The following is an 18922-nucleotide window of genomic DNA, read 5'->3' as shown; positions in this document are numbered from 1 at the left end:
CGATATTAGTCGTTTAATTGTGCTGCTTCCAGAGGTGTTATTGAAGCAATATTGGCCTTTAATGGAGATTTATCATATTCATCGTCTGATAAATTCAATATGAAAGTATTAGTTTTGTTTTGGGGGGAATATAGAGATATAGGACCGTCTGAAGATTAGTATGCAGAGTACAGAGGCACATTAAAGAGCTCCAGAGAGACAGCCACAAAGCTAGCATTTTCTTTAAAACTATGAATTTTAATATACAGCTATTGCTTCTCAGTACAGTTGTTTAGTCCAGCAATTTTGTTTAATAAAAAGTTTTTTTTTTTTTCAGATTTTCCACACAGTTCATGTTGAAAAAGAACCACAGCAAACAGGAAAAAAGAAAAGAAAATTAATCATAGATGTTAACAGTACAGAATTTGGCAAATGTTAGTACTGCTGGCAAGGAAATATTAATAAGAAAAAAAATATATATATATAACACACTAAAATGTTAATATTGCAAACTTGACATGGAAACAACAGTGAACCCCCAATAAAAAAAGAAAAACAGGTGTACCAAATGTAACGTGGCACTATTCTTATAATAATCAAAAAATAATAATATCCACGAGACAGCACCGCATAAAGCGCATTTCCCGCGGTAATAAGGCATACTGTTCATCTGGAAATGTTGTTTAATGTTATTTCTTACATACAAAATATAATAGAAAAATACATTATAAACGTGTTACACTGGTTATAAATGAACAGGACAGCAACGATGGAGGGGAAATCCAACACGAACACGCAAAAACAGAATCAAATGATAATACTGATGCAAAGAATTCAGCAAAACGAAGCATGAACACATTTTCAAATAAGAAGAAGAAAGGAGGAGGAAAAAAAAAACGACGGTGGCTCCACACGCCAGGATTTTCATTCGTGCTTCAGACTTATTTCCAGACTTCGGCTGAACAAGGCACCATCATCATCAGCCAAGCAAGCGCATGTCTGACAACCCCAAAGTGCTTATTTCTGGCCTGGACGCCCCTTCTGTGCTCGAGGGATCGAAAGGTGGAGCTTCACGGGGCGGCGGCTGCATAGATCTATAGCATGAAGTGGCGCGACCGCTACTCTCTCAGGCTGGGTTCTGCGTTTTAAGGCCACCCATTCCCAATTTGGGGACGAACACACTGGTTAACGCACTGACCTCAGGCATTCTGGGATACCTCTTTGTTCCTTTTTGCAGCATCGTAATATGTAACAGTTCTCAGAATTAATTTAAATCCATGGAATTAGCGAAATTCGTTCCAGGGTACGTCGGAACGACCTCCCGGGCTGACCCCTGGGTTCACGTCAAGGTGCGGCAAAAGGCTCGCATTACTCGAACCCATGAAGGTCGTCAAGAGACGTAGAAAGGCACTTCTCATTTTCCACTGGCGGCAAATAAAGGCTGGAATTTTGGTCTCTAAGAACGTCCCCGTCTTGTCTCGGTCACGCCGGACAACACTGTGGGTCACCTGAAGAGCACTGAAAATGTCCTCTTGTCCCCCATGGGCGCAAAATATTGATGATGTGTGTGATAAATCTATATATTTTTACATCTGTTATGACCTTCATTTTTATACAAGACACCATATTTATACACACACACACACACACACACACACACCTACCTCCTGGCCCCAACTACATATTCCACATTCCCAAATGAAATGATGGAGATTCTTCACTGGCTCTAGAGGGACAGGACCCTGATGACCTGTGTGTGTGTGTGTGTGTGTGTGTGTAAGGAACTGGACCTTGTTATTGCTTATCGGTGCTTCAGGTGTTGAGCCCTGATCACCTGACCAGAGAGGCGGGCGGTCGCCGGGGCGACGGGGCCGTGAGGGCTGATGGGGGCCGTCGCTGCGTCGCTGCTTTGTTAAGCGGAAAGCGGCTTCTCGGCCACGCCCACGGCGCCGCGTGACAGACAAGCGAAGGACGGGTGGCAGACAACTGGACAGCAGGCAGGCAATGGTCAGGTCGTCATTGGGTGAAGATTTCAGAGGTCAGAAGGTCAAGGGTTAGTTGCCAGTGGCGGCTGGGTGGTTAGGAAACAGACGGACAAACATAAAGAGGGGGAAATAAATAAAAAAAAAAGAAAAGGGGCGGGGACACAAAAAGAAAAAAAGATAGAAAGGAGATTAGTTCCAGCTAGTGACGCTCGAATGATAACATGAACAAAACTAACCACATCTACACAACAGAAACACTGCAAAATCATGACTCCTCATGATTTCACGCCCGCCCCGCCCCGCCCAAGAGAGGTTAAAGAAGCGGTCAAATCGATTAAGATCTCAGCTAAATCTGCGAGCGGCGCTAATGGTTAGCAGCAGTCCCTGTCCAGCGCAGATCCGGCGACTGCTATTAAACATTAGAACCCGGAGAACCCGAAGCAGCTAGTGTGGATGGGAATGGACAGCGATGAGCGGTTAAGAGAAATGGCGCCGAGAGGGAGGAGATTCAGGAAAACAGGATGTAATAAAAACACAATTTCGGCGGTGTGTTTTTCGTTTTTTTTTTTTTTCCAACTCAATGAAACTTTATTGCCTTTCATCTTTTGTCTATTTACATCATGAAACATGGTGCTAATTACACAGAGCAGCTCGAAAACCTAAAAAGAACAAAAATGCAATAAAGGACGAGCAACTACTGACATCACTGAACAGAAGATGATGATGATAATAATAATAATAATAATAAAACAAATTACATACAACACCCCCCCCCCCAAATATGAAGGACGCAGACAGCAGTTCTTCTGAGATCCTTCAATAGAATTATCCTCATGGCCAGTTAAAACGCCCCCTTCTATCCCCACAAACTTGACATGAAGAAAGTTTATGACAAAAAGAGGAAAGAGAAAAGGCAGAAGATGGAACGTTCTCCCGCGCTTCTACAGACTGGTCCGCTCTCCTGGAGGAACGTCGCTTCTCCCTCCTCGTTTTCAGTGCAAAATTTGTGCCGCTTGTTTCATTCCAGAGCGAAGGGCCGTCTGGGCGGGGCCACGGCGCTCCGGGGACTCTGATTGGTCGGCGTGAACGCAGCGGCGCGGCCCCGCCAGAGGCCGGCGCTCTTAACGATTCGGGTGAAATTCATCTGGTGGGAAAAAACTGCCCGAGCGCTCGCCGAGGTTTCGTTTCTTCGTCCCGTTTCTCTACGCCTTTCCGTCAAACGGGAGATACTTCCTGAACGTTCCAGACAGGAGCCAATGCGGGCTCAAAATTAAAAAAAAATAAATACATAAACTATAGTGTATATATTCAAACGTATACGCACTGCACTCGTTTAGCTGGAGGGTTTAAATATCACCAGCATCACAACACGTAAGACGTGATGCGTGGTTTCTGCTGCGTGACGGCGAGAACTGTTCAGGAGGAGAAACCCACCACGATCTCGCAGGGGCAGTCGGTCAAACCAGATCAATTTGACCTTTTGTGCAACTTGACAAGAGTTTCTCATTAATCTGGTGAGTTTTGCATGTCCAGTAGATCATTACGTGTTAAGACCTCGGTTCTGATCAGTAGGGTTGGCCACGTTTGGCGGTTTTAATGGCAGAGCCGTTCCCGTACACCCCAGTTCTGTGGGTGTGGATTGGTCAAAGTGCTGCGATTAAAGACGATAAATTACACCAACGAGGTCTCAAATTAGAGGAATGCAAAAACGAGGAACATGACGAATGCAACGCGCGACAGACAACAAAACCATAAATTCATGCAATGAGAAGCATCTAAATAAGATTGAGAAAAGGTGTGTGGTGTGAAGTGAGTGTGGACCATGGACGCCGCCGGGATTTTGTGGGAATGTTTCTCAGGCAGGAAGAATGTTTTTTTGTACGGGGATCTACGAGCCTCAAGATTCAAAGTACAGGTGGAGTAAGCGGGAAAAAGTTCATCGTGAGAAATGTGGCATTCCGCCTCCAGACGTGGGCGGAGCTAGGAGGTTAAAGGGCCAATGAAAACGTCCTCTGTTACTCTTCATCAACTGCCTGTGAGTCACAGGGTCATCACAAGGTCATCAAAACGACAGAGAACGCAGTGGGTGTGGCTAACAGACATTGATGTGAACATTATAGCCCCGCCCACACAACCCCAGATATGGTGAACCTGCAGCCGCCACGCATGGCCATTCATAAAGCTGCGTTTTTGTAGCAGGAATGAATCGATCGATCGAATGATCGTAAAGCGGCTTTATGAATGACGGCGCGTGACGACACACGTCACATGATGCACCACATGTAGACTGCGGACACACGGAACACAACACACACACACACACACAGGAAGTGGAAAATTCATCAACACTGGAGCTAAACTGACCTCTATCTGTGGTCACTACTCTCTGATAAGGATGAATTCGCATATCTTGCCTCCTTACTTTAGTAGCCACCGCACCTGCCCAGATTACGAGATTACCAACAAGAGACAAAGAGGGGGAGATTAAGAGGTGATCAGAAACACACACAAATCGAGCAAGTCATTACATCGCAACCGGCGTCACATCTAATACAAGCGAGCGGAGCGAGGGGCGGTTCCACTTCCGACCTGCAGCGCGGTCACCTCGGATCCCACTAAAATCCACGTGAAATTTAAATCTAGATTAGATGCTGGGATCATTCTGGCCGCTCGTGTGAAATAAATAAGAACTTTGGTTGCACACCCAGGGCAACCAATCAAAGAAATTTCTATTTTTGTCAATCAGCTGTTGCAGCCACACACGCGTGATCTATACCACGAATATCATTTGAATTCTGACGTGTTGCTAGGCAACCTGACAAAGAACTTAATCCTTTTTTTTTTTTTTGGAATGTGCTGAAATACTCTCGTTCGTGAATCCTGTACAAACAGGGACCCTGAGGTGACCGCACCGCGTCAGAAAAAGGCCCCGCCCCCCCCAGCAGGTAAATACGGCTTTTAATACATCAGTACTGATCAAACACAATTAAAAAAAAATCCCATGAGTCAGTAATGTAGAGATGCATTCAAAAGGATAATCTCTGGAGTTATGGCCAGTGTAAACATCAGTAGTATTTAGCTTTTCGTCCGTCCGTCAGTCCGTCCGTCCGTCAGTCCGTGCTGTCTGTCGTTCATTTGGTCCGTCCGACTGCTACAACTGAGTTTGTCTGATGCAGTGTCCAGGCAGGCGCTAACACCCGGCCGAGATGACCGCTACGTCATCTGCGAGCGCGTTTAGCCTTTCGTTGGGAAAGCCATACCTACAGGGAGAAAAGGGGAGGAGCCAATTAGACGCTTTTTTTTATTCCCACATTAATAGCAACAAGTACTGCAAATATATGAACTAGATAATAAAAAAACTGAATCATGTTCAGTCCCATTTTACATTTCCACACCATAAAGTACATATATTCTATTTACTTAAAATAAATATGATTTAGTCATATTGTAGTGGATACTGCGTTCAGGTCATTTCTAGGTAAAAGGGGGGTGTCTGGTGGGAATTTGAGCAGAGGTTTATATGCGGTGGCCATGTCAGCCCATTTTGGCTGAGCGTCTCCTTTAAATGGAGGAAGTGTGACCTAATGCCTGGGAGATGCGCGTCTGAGGTGCATCATGGGGCTTCCAGCTCGGCTAAATTCGTCCGAAGGTCGTTAGCCGCTTCGACATCTTTTCCAATATAGACCATGTGCTAAATTTACAGCCCGACCACATACACACACACACACTCACACACACTTACCTAACACCCCAGTGGAGTCTATGGGGTACTCCAGAATGGAGGTGGCAGGTGCCAGGGCGTAGGGATACTCGTACGGGGCGTAGATGATCCCGGACTCGGGGGCCTGGGGGACCAGGGTGGCCGGGTGGGGCGTGCCCGCAGGCATGAGGGCGGAGGTCTGGATCTGTCGGATGAGGGGCATGAGGGTGGGGCCGGCGGGGGCAGGGGTGCGCAGGGCGGCGGCGGGCATCACGGGGGCGGGGCCGGTGATGATGCGGGGCGCCTGGGCGGAGGCTGCCAAAGAAAATGCCAAGGCTGCTGCACGCACACACACACACAGAAAAATATTAAATATCTAAAATATATTAGTGTATAGGGGCAGCACTTGATGTGTCGCCCTTACGTGACTTGATGTTGGCGTCCCGGTATGTGCCGTTCAGGATGGCCAGCTCCATCAACTGCATCTTCTTCAGGCTGTCCTCGCCCTCAGCCTGCAACACACACACACACACACACACACACACACACACACACACACACAGAGCAAATAAGAAGGTGGAAAATCCAGAAGTGTGTGTGTGTGTGTGTGTGTGTGTGTGTAGCTCAGGTTACCCGCTCACTAGCGACCTGTCTGTTGTGTCTAAACAAGCCAGATTCACCTCATGGTTACAAAAGGCAATGATGCCTCTCACACACACACACACACACACACACACACACACACACACACACACACACACACACACAATCTGGGGGTATTTATGAGTCAGGGATACAGCAGAGACTCCAACATCACCGTACACGCCCACACCCACAGCTGACAGATCCGGACGGGAACAGAAGAATGTCTCTAATATGAAACGTTTGCGATGTTTTGTTGTGGGTTATTTCACAGATTTGAGTCGTCGGATTTGCTTGGCAGAGTGAAAATAGAAAAATAAAAGATATATAAATGGGTAAGCGTGTCTGCGCTTGTGGAATATATAAACTTACCTAGACCTAAAAATGTCCTGGGCTCTGATTGGCAGAGGGGCCTGCATGAGCGCTGTAAAATTTGGAGAGAAAAACCGCTGGAAAATAGACTAGTAATTATGGTTCTGTGCTCATAATAAATAATATGTACTGCTCCAGATATTGCGTGTTTATGTGGTTATGAGAAGAGCCGTTGGGAGGGCGGGGTCAGGGCGGACTAGGTCACGTCCAGTTCAGGATGAACTGGAGGCCAGAAATGATGTCAGCAAACCTAGGAGAAAAGCTCCATTCAGGGTGGATCAACATCTCCTGTCACCCAGTGCAGCTGTGTGTGTGTGTGTGTGTGTGTGTGTCCTGCCCGGTGTGGGGTCAAAAAGAGGAAACAAAGTGAAAACAGATGGCTATTTTAGGTTTTCTTGGACATACAGTCTTATCCTGTTAGTTTTGGGTGGAGATGGAAGGAAGTTTAGTGTGTGTGTGTGTGTGTGTGTGTGTGTGTGTTAGTACTGATAATGTAAAATAATAAAAGAAGCTTTAAAAAGGATCTAGAAGATGACCGGTTCCATGCAGAAGGACTCTCGTTGCGAAGGTGTGGGGAAAAGTTCTTTATAAAGTTGTGCTCAAACAGCGTATACAACCTAATCCTTTGACTGCGCTTTTTGGCATCAGCGATGTTGCATGTCTGTCCCCAGTAAAATGCCGGACACTATCTGTTGCTTCCCTTTTAGCCAGATGTGCAGTCTTACTCAGATGGAAAGGTGCTGCTCTTCCCATCTGTGCTCAATGGACGAGGGACCTTATGTCCTGTCTAAACCTCGAAAAGATACGCTGCTCGATTAGTGATACCGAAAAAGAATTTCATAAGGTGTGGGGACCCTTCCTGGAGTATTTTACACGCCTTCAGTCTCAGACTATTAGTATTACCCAGTAAAGTTCCAGAAACTATATTGTCGTCTTGTTCTTTTTAAATTAACCAATCTGGCATGAGGACGGGGTTATTATTATTTGGAAAGGTTGTTGGCTTTATAATTGCACACATTATTCTTATTGTTCTTCGAATATGACTAGATTGCAGTACAGTATTATAGGACAAATGGCAATGTTACCCGATCTTTGTATGTAACTCTTACAGAGTTGATTTACTCAGTGAGATATTGATTATATTGTGTGCATTGTACTTTTTTATTTATTTATTTATATTCTTATTCTTTTTTGTTGTTTTTCTCTTGCTTAAAATCAATAAAAATATCTTTGAGAAAAAAGTTGTGCTAAGACATGTGGGGACCTATCGGGACATGTGGGGACCCCCCATTCAGCACCCTTTGAGAAAGAGGTTGAATAACTGAGAGGGCCACACGTTTCCATGGAGACACTTCTATTTAGTCCCTAATTACCACAAACCCCCACACGGCCCAGAATTCCAGACAGCTGCATGTGGGGACACCAGTCCCCCTCAGCCCAGAGCGGAAAAACGTCTCGTCTGAAGAGGAAACCGCACACGAGCTGCGCACGTCTGCGGACTCGTTTAACTCCAGCGAGCAGGAGAGATGATGGGGGCGGAATGGCTGCTCACCGCCCCCATTCAAACACACACACACAGAGTAACAATTAGAGCAGACAGCCTCACACACACACACACACACACACACACACACACACACACAGTACATTTACATGGTCACAAACAGACTCGGCGGACATTTTAATCGCCACTTGTGTAACAGTGGCAGTGTGTGTGGGTGTGAGTACGTTCAACGCGTCTGATGAACTACAACAACTGAAGAGACACGACCGCACTGAGAAGAACAGGTCCTCAAGTTACCTGGACCCTGAAAACTAAGCAGATTGGGCCAGAACCAGAAGCGTCCCACCAGAGACCCTGGGTCATATTCAGGAACTGAAAATGAATTAGGATGAAGGAGGGATGAAAGGAGGAGTGGAAGAGAGGAGGATGAGTGGAGAGAGGTTAAATGGGGTTGCATTGGTTACGTTGGTTGGTTGGGTGAAATATACGGTGCTCCGTGAAATACATGGGACAGATCGGGAGGATGGTGAGTTTGGAAAAGAGTAATAAAAGAGGAGTGGAGGCTAAAAGAGTGAACGGGAAAATGAAGCTGGCCTCTGATAAAGGTGTGGACCAAGTTTCATGTCAATAAGTAGGACAATAAGGAGGACAGAGCAGTGCCAGGCCGTCGAGATGCGACAGGACGGTGACGTGACCCCCGACCCACGCGCTGGCACGGGAGGTGGTGAATCGCACCCAGCCCGCCGTGGGAATTCATTATCCCGGAGGAGCCCTCCGGAGAACTAATATTCCCTTGGGCAACCGCACAAACCTCCATTTTTACCTGATGAAGAGTGTATTTTAAAAGCACATTCTTCACATGCTCACAACGCTTCATTCCACCAGGAAGGTAGGAGCTCACCGCAGGAACCAGGAGCTTCTTCACCTCCTCCACGGCCCGCCTCAGCTTGATCTCGGCGCGGTTCTGCGAGTCCTCCACCGTGATGAGAACGTGCAGGTCCTCATTCAGGTGCTCCCAGTTCGGCTTCCCCCGGTTCTGCTCCTCCTGAAACACGGAACAGATTTAAAAAATAATATTCTAGAACCAGGGGAACCAGGTTGAAGATCTACACTCTCAGGTTGCTTCCAAACGGCACGAGGTCTGAGGATAAATGTTAACTCGGTTCTTCCCTCCATCCCTCCTCCAGGATGCCACATGATCGTCGTGTGACTGATACTCGTCCTTAATTTAGTTTCCTGGAGTTGGAATAAAGTTGCTCAAAAGAAAGTGGAGGAGACGCACGTGAAACCCACCTTCTTCTTGTCCCTCATGGATCCTTTCCCCCTCACCATGATCTTGCAGCCCGTCTCGGCCTCCAGCTGCTTCGCGGTCAGGCCCCGGGGGCCCAAGATTCGGCCCACAAAGTTAAACTGCAACACACACACACACACACACACACAGTTCCACTGTCAGCATTTCGCAGAACCTGGCAACCCGGCGGGCAGCGCGACCTTTCACGGCCCGACTTCCTGCCCGCGTGGTCGGTACTTGTGAACGGCGGGGCAGTTATACACCGACAGAAGAGAACCGTTCAGTCCCAGCGGCCACAGTCTCCGGGGGAATGTCAGAAACGACCTTCCCGGCCCCAGATTCATACACTCACCTGACATTTTATTTACTGCATGTGTAACGGTTTCTTCTAATGGTTTTGACGGGAATCAACACGCTACAGGAATAAAGACGCTTCCTTTCATTGCCCCGCCCCGCCACGCCCCGCCAGAGACCTCAGAGGTCGTCCAATCAGAGGCAGTAACGAAGGAGCATAAATACTACAATCAAAATGGCAGAGACGCTTCCCTTCTGAGGACATTAACACTCTGCAGCAGTCAAACAGGAAGTGAGAGACGGGCCGGGAGGAAGTAGGAAAAAGGGCGCCATGACAGCAAACAACATCAGCAAACAAAGCGTCTGTCAAATTTAGTCAAACATAAAAATGCTTCGATGTTGTCCGAGTACGAGTATGAAGTGTGAGAATTAAACTACTGACATGAATATTCAGTGTTGACCCCCCACCACCCTGTGTGTGTGTTTGGGGGGAGGGTGAAATATGTGACTAGCACAGCAGGTCTGTTCAGCAGCATCCTGCATGCTGTGTGTGTGTGTGTTCGGAAAAAGCCCCACACTCACTTTTGGGGGAACTTTTACATGGAACAAAAGTGATCAGTGATAAAAACGTTGATCAGTGGAAGTGCAGGTGCTAATAAAATTAAGTGATTATTCGTATTTATCAGCAATATTATATTAATAACATTTGCTGTCCTGACAACATATGTTAGAGCTATAACACATAATAAAACATACAGATCATTAATTTATTTACTCCACTCACAAACCTCTGAGTGCATCAAAAAAACATAATTCCGTATGTTTCTGGTGTAACTATGACGAACGTGGAAGCAGGCGGACCAGAGCACGTGCTGAAACGGGGTCAGAGGTCGCGGTGTTGGGGGGGGGGTAACCTTGTCTGTCGGGCGCCCGCTGATGTGCCGGACAGCTGCCGCCACAATGCATTCCCTTCCTTTTAAAGAGCACAGAGACCCCGCGAGATAAACGGTAAATTTAGAGCTGAGCTCATTTGTTCCAGCGCCCGGCGCGGCGGCATTAAACACGCGGGACACGCCACGCGTCTGGACCCGGGGGGTCAACTGGGGTCAAGCCGACAGCAGGCGACCCGAGACCCGGTCCTCCATCTCAGCATTTACACTATTTACACCACTTCTTTTATAAACTCGGCGCTCGCCATGTTTACTTTTAGTCCAGTCGTTTTAGTCTTTATTAGTCTTAATCACAATTATCCAGGAATATTTCAAGGTAATTCAATTCTATTTAACTCAGTCAATGTAGTACAAGTACCTCCGAACGATCCCGGCCAGCGGCGGATTTTATAACCGAGGACGCGTCATCATCATCATCATCATCATCATCATCATCATCATCACACAACAAGCCAGCGTGGTTTCTATGGTTACAGAGTGCTAATTAGCGCCGGTTTTAAGACGTCTGTATTCGTGGGTTCGTCCATTCATCCTAAAAAGAATAAAAAGTCCCTGACCAGACGGGAATATCGAGGTCCGGATCCCAACATTTAACTCCTGGACGGGACGGGTTCACTGGGAACCGAATTTGATGTTTTGGGAGACCTTGCTGTGGGAACTGGTCTCATAGTACAGATCAATCACGGAACCCGTTCAGGGAACCGGTGGAACGTCATTCAGGAACGGTACCGTGGCGCGACAGGTCGGACCGGTCAGTGGTGGCCTAGCGGTTAAAGAATCGGCCCCGTAATCAGAAGGTTGCCGGTTCGAATCCCGATCCGCCAAGGTGCCACCGAGCAAAGCACCGTCCCCACACACTGTCCCCGGGCGCCTGTCATGGTGCCCACTGCTAAGAGTGATGGGTTAAATGCAGAGGACACATTTCACCAGGTCACCGTGTGCTGTGCTGCTGTGCACCACATGTGACGATCACTTCAATCCCAACCAAGACGGAGACTCACGTCGGGGAACTCCTTCACCGGCACGTAGAGCTTCTCCTGCAGCTGGGCGACGGGCCCCACGGCGTCGGGCAGCTCCGAGCTGCGCTTCTCCGCGCTGCTGCCGTTCAGCGTGTCGTTGTACATGTCCTTCCGTACGCGGCCGATTTCTGAAAAACATTCGCAAACCATCACACTCACGCTCGGGGACAAAATTCATGAGTGGTGGTTTATACAGTCGCCTACGAACCAGAAGACCCAGGTTCAAACCCCACTTACTACCATCGTGTCCCTGAGCAGGACACTTTACCCTGAGTGTCTCCAGGGGGGGACTGTCCCTGTAAATACTGGGTGTTAGTAGCCTGGTGGATAACACAGTCGCCTATGAACCAGAAGACCCAGGTTCAAACCCCACGTCCTACCATCGTGTCCCTGAGCAGGACACTTTACCCTGAGTGTCTCCAGGGGGGGACTGTCCCTGTAAATACTGGGTGTTAGTAGCCTGGTGGATAACACAGTCGCCTATGAACCAGAAGACCCAGGTTCAAACCCCACGTCCTACCATCGTGTCCCTGAGCAGGACACTTAACCCTGAGTGTCTCCAGGGGGGGACTGTCCCTGTAACTACTGGGTGTTAGTAGCCTGGTGGATAACACAGTCGCCTACGAACCAGAAGACCCAGGTTCAAACCCCACGTCCTACCATCGTGTCCCTGAGCAGGACACTTAACCCTGAGTGTCTCCAGGGGGGGACTGTCCCTGTAACTACTGACTGTAAATCGCTGGTCTGGTAAATGACCTCTGACCTGAGAGCGCTGCTGCAGCCACATGGGAGCTGCGGTTCTCCAACAGGCCGCACTCTCTCCGCAACCCGGACGTAAAAATGGAAAATCGAGGGCGGGAAGTCGCCGCGTCCGTGGACTTCGGCGGTTTTGTGAAGGTGTTAAACGTACGTGAGACGTTCGCCTTGCGAAGACTCGTTTGTCCCGGTCGGGTTCCGCAGCCAGACAATCGCAGGGTGGAGAACCCGGAACCGCCCCCAACTTTTTATTCCCGGCGCCGCAAGATGCAGCTGATCAGCCTGAAAACAGGAATTCCGAGTCTCGTACCCGCGATATTTAACGGTGGCCTTATGACCCGGGTTCGAACCCCACGTCCCGCCATCGTGTCCCTGAGTAGGACACGGGGGACTGTCCCAGTCACTCCGGAGGCTAATTATATTCATTACTCCTGCGCTGGCGGCGTTCTAACCGCGGCCTTTACGTCTCCCGGCAGGAGACACCCCCACATCGAGATAAAGGGGTTCTGGCTCGGTCCCGCGCGGTTCATCGTCCCAGACGCTACACTTTTCACCGCTTCGTGATGGACAGAAGCGGCTTTCAGAAATCGAGAGTGAAGAAATAAAATTAAAAAGAAAGACAGACAGACACCGCAGTTGGACACCGCAGCCGCCGGGGATGTGAAAGACGCAGAGTTATTTCTGCTCCGCCTTTATCTGGTCCGGTCCAAATATAGACCCGACTTTCAACAAGTCTGCGTGTGTGGAAGGTGGACGTCCCAGAGGGCACCCCGAACCCCCGAGAGCAGGGTGGGGTTCGCCCCCTGCTGGCCGCACCGCCGTCCGTCACATCTCCACATGAAGATCACATGAACCTTCAGACTTTTATATAAAAGTTTAAAATACGCCATTACGACTTATTACTGTGGAGCGGAGCTCCGGGGTCCGGTTACCCTCGTCCAGCAGCCGCTCCAGGTGGTTGAAGATGCCGCAGAAGTTGGGCAGGCTGCTCATCAGCTTCTTGTCGTTCATCAGCTGCATCAGGTAGTCCGGACTCGGCTTCGGCTTCTCCTTCGCTTCCATCTCGCCCACCATGTTCGCCGCCACGCTTTCTCCCTTCGGACGGCGGTCAGTTCGCGGTCATCGGTTCGGCGGGGCGGGAAGAAGTCGCAGAGGTCGGGGGCGCGCGCCACATGTATCCGGCCGCGGGCTGCGTTCGGTTCGGTTCGGTTCGGTTCGGCTCGGTTCGGGTCTGTTCGGGTCTTGTCGGCTCTTCTCGGAGCCCCGCCGCTTCAACTCCTCGCGACTCCGTCAACTCCCGAGTGCGCGCGGCGTTTCGGAATTCCGCGAGTTTGACCCGCGGCGCGTCACGTGACGTCACGTGGTGCGCGCGCTCTCTCTCGCTCACACTTACACACACACACAAATACAGACGCACACACTTACAAATACAGACACGCACACTCACACTTACACACACACACACACACACAAATACAGACGCACACTCACACTTACACACACACACACACACACACACAAATACAGACGCACACACTTACACACACACACACTTACAAATACAGACACGCACACTCACACTTACACACACACACACACACAAATACAGACGCACACTCACACTTACACACACACACACACACACAAATACAGACGCACACACTTACACACACACACACTTACAAATACAGACACGCACACTCACACTTACAGAAGCACTCACACACTTACAAATACAGACGCACACTCACACTCACACTTACACACACACACACACACACAAATACAGACGCACACACTTACACACACACACACTTACAAATACAGACACGCACACTCACACTTACAGAAGCACTCACACACTTACAAATACAGACGCACACTCACACTTACACACACACACACACACAAATACAGACGCACACTCACACTTACACACACACACACACACACACACACACACACACAAATACAGACGCACACACTTACACACACACACACTTACAAATACAGACACGCACACTCACACTTACACACACACACACACACAAATACAGACGCACACTCACACTTACACACACACACACACACACAAATACAGACGCACACACTTACACACACACACACTTACAAATACAGACACGCACACTCACACTTACAGAAGCACTCACACACTTACAAATACAGACGCACACTCACACTCACACTTACACACACACACACACACACAAATACAGACGCACACACTTACACACACACACACTTACAAATACAGACACGCACACTCACACTTACAGAAGCACTCACACACTTACAAATACAGACGCACACTCACACTCACACTTACACACACACACACACACAAATACAGACGCACACTCACACTTACACACACACACACACAAATACAGACGCACACACTTACACACACACACACACTTACAAATACAGACACTCACACTTACACACACACACACACACTTACAAATACAGACACGCACACTCACACTTACAGAAGCACTCACACACACTCAAACACACTCTCACACCCAGATGCACACACACACATAAGAATAATAATAATAAATAAAGTGAAGTGATTGTCACATGTGATACACAGCAGCACAGCACGCGGTGCACACAGTGAAATGTGTCCTCTGCATTTAACCATCACCCTGAGTGAGCAGTGGGCGCCATGACCGGCGCCCGGGGAGCAGTGTGTGGGGACGGTGCTTTGCTCGGTGGCACCTCAGTGGCACCTTGGCAGATCGGGATTCGAACCGGCAACCTTCTGATTACGGGGCCGCTTCCTTAACCACTAGGTCACCACAGCCCACATGCTCACACTTACACACACACACTCACACTTACAAATACAGACACGCACACACACTCACACTTACACTTACAGACGCACTCACACACACTCTCACACACAGACTCACACACACATGCTCACACTTACACACACACTTACAAATACAGACGCACACACACTCAAACACACACATGCTCACACTTACAAATACAGACGCACTCACGCACATTCAAACACACTCTCACACAGCGACGCACACACACACACACACACACACACATGCTCAGACTTACACACAGAGATAAAATATTTACATGTTATAAATTTGGTCGCTCTGGGGCAAAAGGGTCTAAAACAAGGCCAGAAATCCAGAACCCGACTCCAGAACCGTGTAACAAGCTGGTTCCAAAACCCGGGTGCAGAACCCAGCTTAATGAACTGGGACCCAGAACCGGGCACCCCATGTAGGAGTTGCGTGTTTGCCGGTTGGGGTGGAGGACTTTTTTTTGTCCTGATTTCTACTCCAGATCGACGCTGGTTCGGTCACGGGTCCCGTTGTCCTCATTCCTTCCCAAACAACAAACATTCATTTCGGAGTGGCCATGGTGACGACACCGGGCCTGCTGGGATTCGGCGTGAAAAAGCAGACACAAAGCAACAAAAGGGTCCAGTGGAGGAGCGAGAAGAGGTCCGCCCCCTCAACAGTGGGGCTTGGACTCCGTGTGTGTGTGTGTGTGTGTGTGTGTGTGTGTGCCGGCTGCCATTTTGAAAGTGCGACCGGGGTTAACTGGGCCATCAGGGGATCGGAATGCGGCCCGTTTAACACGAGAGTCAGACAATCCCGCCTGACAGCGGCGCGAAATAAATACCCGCGTAATTAACAGAGCGCTGAGAGCGGCCACGCCTTCATTATTACACGCTGCATGTGTGTGTGTGTGTGTGTGAGAGAGAGAAGTAAGTGGGTGACTGTTTGCACTGTGTGTGTGTGTGACTTGTGAGAAAGAGCATGTGTGTGAGTCAACACTTAAGGAATAAGTGTGTGTGTGTGTGTGTGTGTGTGTGTGAAACACCAAATTGAGTAAAAACCGTGTGTGTGAAGGTGCAAACAGGACGGAAACAGTGTGTGTGTGTAAGTGAGTGTGTGTGTAAGTGTATGTAAGTGTGTGTGTGCGTGTGTGAGAAACACCTGTTTATATCCAGGTAAACACGCGCCAATGACGCACTCACGTAAACCTAATGATGCTAATGAGTAATTTGTGATGTTCTGATGCTGAACTGCTGCACCTTCTCACCATCAGCTATAAATACCCCAATAAGATAAAAAGACTATTTTACTACTTTACTGCGGTACTTTTATCAACTCCGTCTTCTGTATTTCCAGAGATAACCAGCTAGAAACAGGAAGTGGCCGCTAGTTGTGGTGGTTTCTGTTGGTGTGAAGATGAACTTTTAATAATGTTTTTATGAACAAAGTTTAAAAAGGGGAGGAGCCTTCTGGACAATTTAACCCCCTCCTGAAACCGGGCCGATTTAAGCGGTTTTAGCGGTGCCGGTGGGATCTTTCTCATGCATCTTCCTCTGGAGTGAGAACAAGTCCTCAGAGCAACAGACGATCGATCGATCGACCGGTATTATTATTATTCAGCGGCGGGCGGGCGGGCGGGCGGCCTGGTAGAAAGGTGACAGCTGATTGATCACAGTCGATCAATCACGTCGGAACTGATCCGTAGCGACCTTCACTCTTACAGGAGGAGAGGAACCGAACAAAAGAGTCTGTTCCCTTCTTCATTTGTCAGCCGCCTGTATGCAGGCAGAACGAAGAATGGTGTGTGTGTGTGTGTGTGTGTGTGTGTGTGTGTTAACAATAGCAGACTGTATGTGGCTGGAGAATGCGTGTGTATGTTCGTACGTATGCCATGAATGTGAATGTATGTCCATGTAAACCATTCATCAGCATAACAGAGCGGGATTGTTGGGTGGCGGGGGGAACGTCACACACACACACACACACACACACACACGCACACCATCTCCCCAGAATGGGACAAAGACAGCTGCACATTCACCACACACACTGTCTCCTGATAAAGTGGCCCTGTGTACCTGCTGACTCCGCCCCCTCGGCCATTCTAGCACCCGTGCATGCGGCCTGAGGTCAGGGTCAGAGGTCGCGCTGTGTCCTGCGAATGGACGTCATCGTTTTATCTGCGGATTTAGAACATGCGCCGTATTATTTTCGGTTCTGGAACGTCGTTGAAATATTTTTTCGAATGCAATGCAGATCCTTTCCAGTCTTCACGCTGCACAAATGACAACGTGCAAAGGTCACACCAGCGGAGCTGCGCCCCCACCTGTCGGCCGCCATCACTTCTCACCCCGGAAACAGGTGGGGAGGGGAGGCGGCCGGAGGCGCGGTATTCCAGCGTCATGGCGATGATGTTTTTATTGATCTGTGATTGATGGCTGCGCCGGAGAACTTCTTCAGTTGTGGGTCATGACTGAGGACGGCGTTACAGATTTGTACAACTGTGGCGAATAAATATACATGTCGGTATGTGCGGCTGACCCCAGACTCAAAACAAACATCCCATCATGCATCTCTCGTACAAGGCATGATACGCAAAAATAGATTTTATAGAAAATTTACGCAACAAATCCGATCTGTCGACCCAAAAGCCTCTTTTCCGGGGTAAATGTCCCTCAAACACACGTTTCCAGGTCCACTCTACAGGTGTCACGTGACTAGAGTCTTTTAAATGACGCCTTTTCAGCCACATGCTACATGCCCAGCTCTTCGGTAATGAGAGGTATCTCCCTGCCCCGGCTATACTTAGCCCAGCGTAAACCACCGTCACCCCTGCGGTATGTTGCCCCCGCTGAAGGTCCGTGTGCCCTTGTCACAAAAGCCAAACAGGAGACAGATGGTGGCTAACTGGGGGTGGGACTGGGGAGAGCAGCGAGGGACGGGCGTGTCGCCTGCCAAGGTATCTGATGGGCGTGGGCTCGATAGTCAGAGTGAATTTTATTGATGGGTAAACATTTTACATCAAAAAATGGAAAGACTTGCACGTATTAGAAAATATATATATTTACTGATTAAATATGTTTCATACTATGGCTGATTATGGGTCTTAAATGACCTTTCACTCAGTTGTCACAGTACAGAAAAATATTCTGAAGAGTGGTTGAAAAAATTTCCCATCGTATTCCACATTTCTAGAGGTGAAGTTCCTCAAGGCTCAGTTCTGGGTCCTTTATTATTCAGCCATTTCATACTTCATGCTTGATAAAAATATATTTTGCCCTCCTTGCTTGACTGAATGTTCTAGAAGTGACAGCAGATCTTATCTCCACTGGGCAGGACCAATGAATGGGCTACCACAGGCGGACAGAAACTAATTTTATTAAATAGACCACTGAGAATCTTAAACGTTCTTGCTTTAAAAGTTCAGAGTTCGTTTGGTTGATCTTTTTTAATGGTTTGAGGTCGGCTAACCCAATGTCAGACTAACAATGAATGATTTTTCTCAAACTCCTCACAATGTCCCGTTTAAACAGGCCAATAAGATCGTGCCGATGGCCTAACTGGCATAATGTGAGTGTCATTATCAT

General features: G+C 48.4%; 1 protein-coding gene across 6 annotated transcripts; it reads right to left on the bottom strand.

The window, feature by feature from the left end:
* Positions 1 to 647: 647 nt before the first annotated feature.
* Positions 648 to 13839, bottom strand: qki2 (QKI, KH domain containing, RNA binding 2). 6 transcript variants are annotated; one of them, XR_003745909.1, is made up of 8 exons: positions 13425 to 13808; positions 11719 to 11864; positions 9476 to 9592; positions 9084 to 9227; positions 6089 to 6176; positions 5707 to 6000; positions 4329 to 5224; positions 648 to 2050 (listed from the first exon to the last, which is right to left on the bottom strand). XR_003745909.1 is itself a non-coding variant. In XM_028966969.1 (8 exons), exons 1-8 carry the CDS (start codon positions 13564 to 13566, stop codon positions 2034 to 2036), a joined length of 1026 nt encoding a protein of 341 aa, XP_028822802.1. In that variant the 5' UTR covers positions 13567 to 13807; the 3' UTR covers positions 648 to 2033. The 6 variants fall into 6 exon arrangements, 4 of the variants coding, with proteins under 4 accessions (XP_028822802.1, XP_028822799.1, XP_028822798.1 ...); XR_003745908.1 differs by having other exon boundaries at positions 5707 to 6003; positions 13425 to 13806; XM_028966969.1 differs by having other exon boundaries at positions 4329 to 4403; positions 5707 to 6003; positions 13425 to 13807.
* Between the last annotated feature and the right edge of the window lie 5083 nt (positions 13840 to 18922).

The sequence above is a fragment of the Denticeps clupeoides genome, chromosome 2 (assembly GCF_900700375.1).
Source record: "Denticeps clupeoides chromosome 2, fDenClu1.1, whole genome shotgun sequence".
In the NCBI taxonomy this organism is placed as follows: Eukaryota; Metazoa; Chordata; class Actinopteri; order Clupeiformes; family Denticipitidae; genus Denticeps; species Denticeps clupeoides.
Note: the sequence above shows the minus strand (reverse complement) of the source record. Positions and strands in the feature narration are given on the sequence as shown.

Bases quoted from the DNA above. Each gene is read 5' to 3' on its own strand.
- qki2 (XM_028966965.1), bottom strand. From the start codon at position 13,566: ATGGTGGGCGAGATGGAAGCGAAGGAGAAGCCGAAGCCGAGTCCGGAC. The intron at 9,593-11,718 runs GTGAGTCTCCGT...TGTGTGTTGCAG, and splicing joins CGGTGAAGGAGTTCCCCGAC to TTTAACTTTGTGGGCCGAAT. The intron at 4,404-5,706 runs GTAAGTGTGTGT...TAATCTGGGCAG, and splicing joins AGACTCCACTGGGGTGTTAG to GTGCGGTGGCTACTAAAGTA.